At 39.1% G+C, this 12,158-nt stretch overlaps 1 protein-coding gene across 1 annotated transcript in view; it reads left to right on the forward strand.

Annotated features, from left to right (window-relative positions):
- The first annotated feature begins 4,203 nt into the window (after positions 1 to 4,203).
- The window catches only part of LOC133659838 (atrial natriuretic peptide-converting enzyme-like), a 27,218-nt gene continuing 19,263 nt past the window's right edge, over positions 4,204 to 12,158 (forward strand). The window contains exons 1-2 of the mRNA XM_062062625.1: positions 4,204 to 4,692; positions 7,290 to 7,634. Coding sequence (XP_061918609.1) covers positions 4,300 to 4,692; positions 7,290 to 7,634 — 738 coding nt within the window. The 5' untranslated portion in view covers positions 4,204 to 4,299. The remainder of the gene's footprint in view (positions 4,693 to 7,289; positions 7,635 to 12,158) is intronic.

Genomic DNA, 12,158 nt, shown 5'->3' on the forward strand with positions numbered 1-12,158 from the left:
TTCGGGAGAACATCCGCACCGTAACACAACATAAACACAACAGAACAAATACCCAGAACCCCTTGCAGCACTAACTCTTCCGGGACGCTACCATATACACCCCCCCCCCCCCATCCCTACCCACTTCAACCTCCTCATGCTCTGTAAAGGAGAGCATGTCCAAAATTCCAAGCTGCTGTTTTGAGGCATGTTAAAAAAAATAATGCACTTTGTGACTTCAATAATAAACATGGCAGTGCCATGTTGGCATTTTTTTTTCCATAACTTGAGTCGATTTATTTTGGAAAACCTTGTTACATTGTTTAATGCATCCAGCTGGGCATCACAACAAAATGAGGCATAATAATGTGTTAATTCCACGACTGTATGTATCAGTATCGGTTGATATCGGAATCGGTAATTAAGAGTTGGACAATATCGGAATATCGGATATCGGCAAAAAAGCCTTTATCGGACATCTCTAGTGGGAAAGATTAGCCACTTTGTCTATATATATTTGTTTCATTTAAGAAGAAAGTGCTGCCTGCTGGGCACAAGAAGGTACTACACCCCGCCCCTCAATGTTTGCATTCCTAGTTTACAGTAAACTGTATCAGAACTAGTAAATGGTGACTTTAAAAAGTAAAAGAAGTACACTGCAAAAAGTCAGTGTTCAAAAACCATTAAAAAAAATACAAAAATGAGGGGTATTTTATTTGAACTAAGCAAAATTATCTGCCAATAGAACAAGAACATTTGGCTTGTCAAGACTTTCCAAAACAAGTAAAATTAGCTAACCTCAATGAACCCAAAAATACCTTAAAATAAGTATATTCTCACTAATAACAAGTGCACTTTTTTTGGTAGGAAAAAAAAGAGACCTTTTTGCTCAATATGTTGAAAAATATTCTTAAATGACGTAAATGCTAGTGCCATTATCTTGACATAATGATATGCACTCGGCATTATGATTTTTTTTTTTTTCATGCTTAAAGTAAGAAATGATTACTTAAAAAAAGTAGTTTTATACTTGTGAGTGTTGATGACACAGCTTTGCAACACTTGATATTCTAGTTTCAAGCATGTTTTTACTCAATATAGGTCATCAAATCTCAGCTACAAGCTGTAATACACTGCAGAAACTGAAATCTAAGTAAGATGAAATATCTCAAATAAGGGTGATATTTGCTTATTTTCTCTCTGATAAGATAATTCTTTTCACTGAGCAGATTTTTATGTTTTTTTTGATTGATTGAAACTTGTATTAGTAGATAGTACAGTACATATTCCGTACAATTGACCACTAAATGGTAACACCCGAATAAGTTTGTCAACTTGTTTAAGTCGGGGTCCACGTAAATCAGTTCATGGTATAAATATTAGAGTGTTTTACTTATTTTAAGGGATTTGGTCCTAAATGATCTCAGTAAGATATTACAGCTTGTTGCTGAGATTTGATGACCTATATTGAGTAGAACATGCTTGAAACTAGAATATCAAGTGATGCAAAGCTGTGTCATCAACACTCACAAGTAAAAAATTACTTTTTTAAAGTAATAATTTCTTACTTTAAGCATGGAAAAAAAAAATCATGATGCCGAGCGCATATCATTATGTCAAAAATAATGGCACTAGCATTTACTTTATTTAAGAATATTTTTCAACATATTGAGCAAAAAGGTCTCCTTTTTTTTCTACCAAGAAAAGTGCACTTGTTATTAGTGAGAATATACTTATTTTAAGGTATTTTGGGGTTCATTGAGGTTAGCTAATTTTACTTGTTTTGGAAAGTCTTGACAAGCCGAATTTTCTTGTTCTATTGGCAGATAATTTTGCTTAGTTAAAAAAAAATACCCCTCATTTTTGTAATTTTTTTTCTTGTTTTTGAACACTGACTTTTTGCAGTGTATCTTACTGAGATAATTTAGGACCAAAACCCTTAAAACATGCAAAACACTCTAACATAAAATCTGCTTAGTGGGAAGAATGATCTTATCGACAGAAAATAAGCAAATATCACCCTTATTTGAGATATTTTATCTTACTTAGATTTCAGTTTTTGCAGTGAACATTTTTAATGATGGAAGTGAGGGAACTGCAAGGTAAAATATTTTTTGACAATCCCTCCCTCAAAAGACGCAAATATTAGGGGTGTAACGGTACGTGTATTTGTATTGAACCGTTTCGGTACGGGGGTTTCGGTTCGGTTCGGAGGTGTACCGAACGAGTTTCCACACGGACATATTAAGTAGCGCACCGCACGTTGTGTAAACAATGCACACCGAGGCACAACACACGGCATGCTAGCAACGACCGGGCTACGACAACGTATAAAAGCCAGAGCTGGAAGACCCTCCTGCCTCGTTAAGATCTCCCGTTTGGGAACATTTCGGCTCGCGGTGTGATACAACAATGGAGGATGGAGGTTTGCCGACATTGTTCAGCAGCTGCTTCTGACAACACGTCAAACATGCTAACCCATTTGAAGCGTCACCACCGCATTCAAGCAGCCTCTCCTCGGCGAGTCAGGCAGGGCTAAAGCAATAACAAATGTTTTTATAGCAGCAGATTTAAGACCATATTGCATTAGAAACTAGATTTTGACCCACTTCTATGGTGGAAGAACAATGAGCCCATATATCCTCTTACTGCCAAGTTAGCCAGGCTGGGGGCGGGGGGAAGAAAAGTTAATCTGAGGCTGAGTTGACTTGATACTGTTTAATGTTGCACTTTTTATATGTAGAAGAAAAGTTTTGTCATTTTATTTAATCTGAGCAACAACTTGAGGCAGTTTAATGTTGATTAACGTGGACCCCGATTTAAACAAGTTGAAAAACTTATTGGGGTGTTACCATTTAGTGCAGGGGTGTTCAAAGTGCGGCCCGGGGGCCATTTGCGGCCCGCCGCTAATTGTTTACCGGCCCGCCACACATTCTGCAAAAATTGCAAAATTGATAATATTGCAAAAATTTAAAAAAACATTTAACAAAAGTGGAATGAGGTGAAATCTAACAAGAAAAAGTTGCAATGTTGACACAAAGCTGCCATGCAGGCTGTTTTTTTTCCTTTGTCTTTGTTTATTTTTCTCTTTTTTTTGCCATTGCTAAAAAAGAAAAAGACTAAAAACCTATGTTATAATGAATTATTACTTAAAAAATATCACTTTAAAATGTTTTATGTGGAAAACATATCTTAACTTAATATATAATGTGGTTGCCATATAAAAACATCAAAGTTTTATTTGACAAAAGAGCATAAAACAAACAAAATAATAGTTCAAACGTAAAATCGACAGATATATCTGAAGTTTATCTCGTAATTTAAGTGTTAAAAGTTAAAAAAAACAACTAATAAAAATGTATCACTTTGAGTGGGGGACCTTTTGGATCCCAAATATATTTAGTAGGATTTTATTTAACTTTTCACTGTGATTACTCAAAAATATTAAAGAATTAAAATCAATGGTGTCCTGCATTATTGATCTTTTAAGGCTCTGATGACTAAATACTGCATATTTCAGTTTTACTATTAAAAACAATGTTGTCTTTGACAGAAAAGGCATAAAACCTTTTTTTTTTTTTTTACTTTATATCAACCTGAAGTTGATATAGAGATTTACTGTAAGCGACTTATTTTTTAACATTTTAATGATTGAGACCCTTTATGGTCGCCGGGAGCCCTAAAGGTTAAAAAAAAAAAAAAATCCATATATTTTGTTAAGGTTTGAAAATGAAAAATATCAAAATGGCCCCCGCGTGCTTAAATTTTTCCGTGTGCGGCCCTCGGTGGAAAAAGTTTGGACACCCCTGATTTAGTGGCTAATTGTACGGAATATGTACTGTACTGTGCAATCTACTAATAAAAGTCTCAATCAATCAATCAATCAATCAATCAATCAATCAAAAAAAGCACTTTATATGTAGAAAGGTTTTGTTAAGAAACCATTCTGAGCCTTATCTTATTTAGTTTTTATTTTATATATGTTGACCACATTAACCCTGGCAATGGACCCTGTGTGTATATGTATGTTATGCCTTTGTTTATAAATTTGGTAAATAAATAACCAAAAAATTTATCTTTTCTTGTTTTCTTACTGTATCAAAAATTAACCGAACCGTGACCTCTAAACCGAGGTATGTACTGAACCGAAATTTTTGTGTACCGTTACCCCCCTAGCAAACACTGATGTTGACAGGTTGAAGTCCACGCCAGTTCATCCGCTGAGTTGAACAACAAAATTTGACCAGGCCGCCATATTTGCAGACTTTGTATTCCCCATCGGCCCCCCAAAATTCTCCGCATATTGTTGTAGAGAGAGCCATGCGGCGTTTGGTCTTGGCGGCGTTGGCTTTGCTGCTGTCTCCCCAGGTGACCAGCGGCGCCCGAGATGAGCAGCCGGCCTGCAGGCCGCTGACGGCCTCCTACTGCCACGATGTGGGCTACGGCACCAGCCGGCACCCTGGCGGCGTGTCGGGTTTCAACCTGCAGCAGTTGAGCCAGATGGTGGAGTCGGCCTGCTCGCCCCAGGTGGCCACGCTCGCGTGTCGCCTGGCGTTCCCGGAGTGCGGCGCGGAAAACGACGCCCGCAAGAAGCCGTGCCGGGCTTTCTGCGAGAAGGTCAAGACCGATTGTGAGGGCGCCCTCAAAGCCAAGCGCCTGACCTGGCCCAGCAAGATGCAGTGTAACACGCTACCTGAGTCCAACTGTGTTCAGGTGATTATTTACTCGTTTTTTTAAAACCCCAAGAAGGGATTATTGCTAACTTGACCTTTTTGTGCGCTTGCACTGCAAAAACTGAAATCTAAGTAAGATGAAATACCTCCAATAAGGGTGATATTTGCTTATTTTCTGTCTCACTAAGCAGATTTTATGTTTGAGTGTTTTACTTGTTTTAAGTGTTTTGGTCCTAAATGATCTCAGTAAGATATTCCAGCTTGTTGCTGAGATTTGATGGCCTATATTGAGTAAAACATGCTTGAAACTAGAATATCAACTGTTACAAAGCTGTGTCATCAACACTCCCAAGTATAAAACTACTTTTTTTTAAAGTAATCATTTCTTATTTCAAGCATGAAAAAAAACATCATGACGCCGAGCGCATGTCATTATGTCAAGAAAATGGCACAAGCATTTACTTAGTGTAAGAATATTTGTCAACATATTGAGCAAAAAGGTCTCTTTTTCAGTGGCCTAGTGGTTAGAGGGAACCGCTCCCAGTCTGTGGAACGCTCTCCCTGACCACCTGAGGGCACCACAGACTGCGGATGCTTTTAAAAAAGGCTTAAAAACCCTTCTTTTTAAAGGCCTACTGAAATGAATTTTTTTTATTTAAACGGGCGTAGCAGATCCATTCTATGTGTCATACTTGATCATTTCGCGATATTGCCATATTTTTGCTGAAACGATTTAGTAGAGAACATCGACGATAAAGTTCGCAACTTTTGGTCGCTGATAAAAAAAAAAGCCTTGCCTATACCGGAAGTAGCGTGACGTCACAGGAGGAAGGACTGCTCACATTTCCCCGTTGTTTACAATGCAGCGTGAGAGATTCGGACCGAGAAAGCGACGATTACCCCATTAATTTGAGCGAGGATGAAAGATTTGTGGATGAGGAAAGTGAGAGTGAAGGACTAGAGAGGCAGTGCAGGACGTATCTTTTTTCGCTCTGACCGTAACTTAGGTACAAGGGTTCATTGGATTCCACACTTTCTCCTTTTTCTATTGTGGATCTCGGATTTGTATTTTAAACCACCTCGGATACTATATCCTCTTGAAAATGAGAGTCGAGAACGCGAAATGGACATTCACAGTGACTTTTATCTCCACGACAATACATCGGCGAAGCTCTTTAGCTACGGAGCTAACGTGATAGCATCGGGCTCAAATGCAGATAGAAACAAAATAAATAAACCCATGACTGGAAGGATAGACAGAAGATCAACAATACTATTAAACCATGGACATGTAACTACACGGTTAATAATTTCCAGCTTGGCAAAGGTTAACAATGCTGTTGCTAACGACGCCATTGAAGCTAACTTAGCTACGGGACTGTAGCTTTCGACGACACCCTGGCCGCCATCAGAGTCGGCAAGAAACATATATTTCCCCAAAGTTACGTACGTGACATGCACATAGCGACACGCACGTACGGGCAAGCGATCAAATGTTTGGAAGCCAAAGCTGTACTCACGGTAGCGCGTCTGCTATCCATCTCAAAGTCCTCCTGGTTGTGTTGCTGTAGTCCGCCGCTAATACACAGATCGCACCTACAGCTTTCTTCTTTGCAGTCTCCATTGTTCATTAAACAAATTGCAAAAGATTCACCAACACAGATGTCCAGAATACTGTGGAATTTTGGGATGAAAACAGAGCTTTTTTGTATTGGATTCAATGGGTCCGAATACTTCCGTATCAACCATTGACGTCACACGCATACGTCATCATACATAGACGTTTTCAACCGGAAGTTTAGCGGGAAATTTAAAATTGCACTTTATAAGTGCAATTTAAAATTGCACTTTATAAGTTGCAATGTTAAGATTTCATCATTGATATATAAACTATCAGACTGCGTGGTCGGTAGTAGTGGCTTTCAGTAGGCCTTTAAAATTGTATATTTTTTAGATATATGCATACTAGTTCTAGCTATTTGGCTGTTCTAGTTTTTATTTTTATGTATTTTTTATTATCTTTTTATATATATTTTTTAAATACACTGTAGCACTTTGAGGTTGTTTACTCAATGTAAAGTGCTTTTTACAAATAAAATCTGTTATTATTATTATTATTAGAGTGTCCGCCCTGAGATGGGTAGGTTGTGAGTTCAAACCCCGGCCGAGTCATACCAAAGACTATAAAAATGGGAGCCATTACCTCCCTGCTTGGCACTCAGCATCAAGGGTTGGAATTGGGGGTTTAAATCACCAAAAATGATTCCCGGGCGCAGCCACCGCTGCTGCTCACTGCTCCCCTCACCTCCCAGGGGGTGATCAAGGTGATGGGTCAAATGCAGAGGACAAATTTCACCACACCTAGTGTGTGTGTGACAATCATTGGTACTTTAACTTGAACTTACCAAGAAAAGTGCACTTGTTATTAGTGAGAATATACTTATTTTAAGGTACTTTTGGGTTCATTGAGGTTAGCTAATTTTACTTGTTTTGGAAAGTCTTGACAAGCCGAATTTTCTTGTTCTATTGGCAGATAATTTTGCTTAGTTCAAATAAAATACCCCTCATTTTTGTATTTTTTTTTCTTGTTTTTAAACACTGACTTTTTTTTTCTTTCTTTTTTTTCATGTTGAACAGCAACCTGACGCCGGTCCGACATGCCAGAGCATCACGGTCCCCATGTGCAAAGACCTCTCGTACACGCAGACCGCCGTGCCAAACTCTCTGGGCCACAGGAGCCAGGAGGAGGCGGGCCTGGAGGTGCACCAGTTCTTCCCGCTGGTCAAGGTGCAGTGCTCGCCTCAGCTCAAGCCCTTCCTGTGCTCCGTCTACGTTCCGGAGTGCATGGCGGGAAAGGCCCGGGCGCCGTGCAGAAGTCAGTGCGAGCAGGCTCGGTCCGGCTGTGAAGGCCTGATGAAACAGTTCGGTTTCTCCTGGCCAGACAGTCTCAGATGTGAGGACTTCTCGACATATTCATGTGAGGTAAGCAGGAGCAACTTGCAAGTGACCAGTCTTTGTACAAAACCCAAAACCAGTGAAGTTGGCACGTTGTGTAAATGGTAAATAAAAACAGAATACAATGATTTGCAAATCCTTTTCAACTTATATTCAATTGAGTAGACTGCAAAGACAAGATATTTAACGTTCCAATTGAAAAACATTTTTTTGGCAAATAATCATTAACTTAGAATTTAATGGCAGCAACACATTGCAAAAAAGTTGGCATTTTGACCACTGTGTTACATGGCCTTTCCTTTTAACAACACTCAGTAAACGTTTGGAAACTGAGGAGACACATTTTTGAAGCTTTTCATGTGGAATTATTTCCCATTCTGGCTTGATGTACAGCTTAAGTTGTTCAACAGTCCGGGAGTCTCCGTTGTGCTATTTTAGGCTTCATAATGGGCCACACATTTTCTTGCATTGTCTTGCTGAAATAAGCAGGGGCGTCCATGGTAACGTTGCTTGGATGGCAACATATGTTGCTCCAAAACCTGTATGTACCTTTCAGCATTAATGGTGCCTTCACAGATGTGTAAGTTACCCATGCCTTGGGCACTAATACACCCCCATACCATCACAGATGCTGGCTTTTACACTTTGCGCCTAGAACAATCCGGATGGTTCTCTTCCTCTTTGGTCCGGAGGACACGACGTCCACAGTTTCCAAAAACAATTTGAAATGTGGACTCGTCAGACCACAGAACACTTTTCCACTTTGCATCAGTCCATCTTACATGAGCTCGGGCCCAGCGAAGCCGGCTGCGTTTCTGGGTGTTGTTGATAAATGGCTTTGGCTTTGCATAGTAGAGTTGTAACTTGCACTTACAGATGTAGCGACCAACTGTAGTTACAGACAGTGGTTTTCTGAAGTGTTCCTGAGCCCATGTGGTGATATCCTTTACACACTGATGTCGCTTGTTGATGCAGTACCGCCTGAGGGATCCAAGGTCCGTAAGATCATCGCTTACATGCAGTGATTTCTCCAGATTCTCTGAAACTTTTGATGATATTACGGAGCGTAGATGGTGAAATCCCTAAATTCCTTGCAATAGCTGGTTGAGAAATGTTGTTCTTAAACTGTTGGACAATTTGCTCACACGTTTGTTGACAAAGTGGTGACCCTCGCCCCATCCTTGTTTGTGAATGACTGAGCATTTCATGGAAGCTGCCTTTATACCCAATCATGGCACCCACCTGTTCCCAATCAGCCTGTTCACTTAACGTAATAGTGTTTGATGAGCATTCCTCAACTTTCTCCGTCTTTTTTGCCACTTGTGCCAGCTTTTTTGAAACATGTTGCCGGCATCAAATTCCAAATGAGCTAATATTTATGTTTTCCAGTTCGAACGTTAAGTATCTTGTCTTTGCAGTCTATTCAATTGAATATAAGTTGAAAAGGATTTGCAAATCATTGTTTTCTGTTTTTATTTACCATTTACACAACGTTCCGACCTCACTGGTTTTGGGTTTTGTAATAACGGTGTTACTTTTACTAGTAACAAGCAATCTAATTAATTGTTTGATGAAACGTGGCACACTACTAGTCTTTTGATGTGGTTGTATGTAGAGATGCCCGATAATATCGGGCTGCCGATATTGGCCGATAAATGCTTTAAAATGTAATATCGGAAATTATCTGTATCGGTTTCCTAATTAACGGTATCGGTTTCGAAAAGTAAAATGTATGACGTTTTAAAACGCCGCTGTGTACACGGACGTAGGGAGAGCTACAGAGTGCCAATAAACCTTAAAGGCATTTTCTTTGCGTGCGTGCCGTCCGAGTCACATAATATCTACCGGCTGTTCTCATCACGAATTAATGCAAGGCATACTTGATCTACAGCCATACAGGTCACACTGAGGGCGACCGTATAAACAATTTTAACACTGTTACAAATATGCGCCACACTGTGAACCCACACTAAACAAGAATGACAAAACACATTTCGGGAGAACATCCGCACCGTAACACAACATAAACACAACAGAACAAATACCCAGAATCCCTTGCAGTACTAACTAACGATGCGAGCGACACTTGCTAACTTGTCAGCCACTTCTCCATGAAACTGCTTTTGAACACTCCTCGCACATAACACTTCAAAAGGCACATATTTGCCCCGTTTGTTGACCTGCAAAGTATGTTTTTTGGGGTGGAGGAGTCTGGTCGGGTGCTGGTAAGCTTGAAGCTAACAGCTAGGCCAGGGGTGTCCAAAGTGTGGCCCGGGGGCCATTTGCGGCCCGCAGCTCGAGTTTTTTTGGCCCGCCGCATATTGTCGAAATAAAATCAGACAAAAGAACAACAGTAAACATTTTAATACTAATAATTAATTTCGAAGCGGACACATTGTTTTGTATGTAAATTCAGTGTTTCCCATAAACTGCCAAGATACCTGTGGCGGTGGGGGCGTGGCTATGGGCGTGGTCACCATGACATCATCGAGTAATTTGCATAATTTACTACAATGATATGATTTTCTCTAAAAAGGCTCAAAAAATGTATACTTACTAATTAATAATAACAGTTTTGTTTTAAACGTCCATCCATCCATCCATCCATCCATTTTACAATATAATTACAACACTTTATGTACATATTTATATACAGATTTGAACAATAAGTTATTCACTGAAATATATTTATTAATTGTGGTTCTTACAAAAAATATATCTTATAAAAATATAAAAGCTAAAATGTCTCTTAAAGCTCTGCCCCTTTAATTAGTGCATACTAAATAATTTAACTTTAGCCTACTACTACAACCATATTATTTACCAGCAACATAAAGTGAAACAGAGGCAGAGGTGTCCTGCCACAGTCAGTAACAAATAAACAGAAAACAGTAGTGGTGGTAGATAGACACAGAGCTTCATCAAACATCTGATCCACTGAACAAAGAGATCCAAAAAATCTTGATACTACACTTCTCATTTGTAAAGTAAATCTGAACAGCCGATATGGGCATCTACATCAACTATATGATTTACCTAAAAAACTTCACAGGACACAAAAAAAAAAAAAAAAAAAAAAAAAAATTTAAATACATTTTTTTGTTTTTTTTTGTGGCGGACTTAATTATTTCGTGGCGGGCCGCCAAAAATAAATGAATGTGTGGGAAACACTGAAATTTATATGTCTGTTTTATTTTTTTTATTTTTTTACACAAGAAAATACATCAAAACGGCCAAAAATGCTTTGACTCGTCAGTGCGCGGCCCTTTGTGGAAAAAGTTTGGACACCCCCGATATAGAACAAGAAAAAAAAAACGCAATTTCAACATTGCCTGGGCACTGTTTGCCCCGCTGTTTGGGTCATAATATAATAAAAGCATTGAAATAAATATATTATTAAGAACGACCATTAGCATAAAAAGTAATTCACAATTCAGTTACCGTATTTTCCGCACTACAAGGGCGCACCGGATTATTAAGGCGCACCTTCAATGAATGGCCTATTTTAAAACTTTGTTCATATATAAGGCGCACCGCATTATAAGGCGTCACCTTCAACGAATGGCCTATTTTTAAAACTTTGTTCAAATATAAGACGCACCGCATTATAAGGCGCACCTTCAATGAATTGCCTATTTTAAAACTGTGTTCATATATAAGGCGTACCGCATTATAAGGCGCACCTTCAACGAATGGCCTATTTTAAAACTTTTGTTCATATATAAGGCGCACCGCATTATAAGGCGCACCTTCAATGAATGGCCTATTTTAAAACTTTGTTCATATATAAGGCGCACCGCATTATAAGGCGCACCTTCAACGAATGGCATATTTTAAAACTTTGTTCATATGTAAGACGCACCGCATTAATAAGGCGCACCTTCAATGAATGGCCTATTTCAAAACTTTGTTCATATATAAGGCGCACCGGATTATAAGGCGCACCTTCAATGAATGGCCTATTTTAAAACTTTGTTCATATATAAGGCGCACCGCGCACCGGATTATAAAGCGCACCTTTAATGAATGGCCTATTTTAAAACTGTGTTCATATATAAGGCGCACCGCATTATAAGGCGCACCTTCAATGAATGGCCTATTTTAAAACTTTGTTCATATATAAGGTGCACCGCATTATAAGGCGCACCTTCAATGAATGGCCTATTCTAAAACTTTGTTCATATATAAGGCGCACCGGATTATAAGGCGCACCTTCAATGAATGGCCTATTTTAAAACATTGTTCATATATAAGGCGCACCGCATTATAAGGCGCACCTTCAATGAATGGCCTATTTTAAAACTTTGTTCATATATAAGGCGCACCGGATTATAAAGCGCACCTTTAATGAATGGCCTATTTTAAAACTGTGTTCATATATAAGGCGCACCGCATTATAAGGCGCACCTTCAATGAATGGCCTATTTTAAAACTTTGTTCATATATAAGGTGCACCGCATTATAAGGCGCACCTTCAATGAATGGCCTATTCTAAAACTTTGTTCATATATAAGGCGCACCGGATTATAAGGCGCACCTTCAATGAATGGC

This window comes from Entelurus aequoreus, linkage group LG11 (assembly GCF_033978785.1).
Source record: "Entelurus aequoreus isolate RoL-2023_Sb linkage group LG11, RoL_Eaeq_v1.1, whole genome shotgun sequence".
Taxonomy (NCBI): domain Eukaryota; kingdom Metazoa; phylum Chordata; class Actinopteri; order Syngnathiformes; family Syngnathidae; genus Entelurus; species Entelurus aequoreus.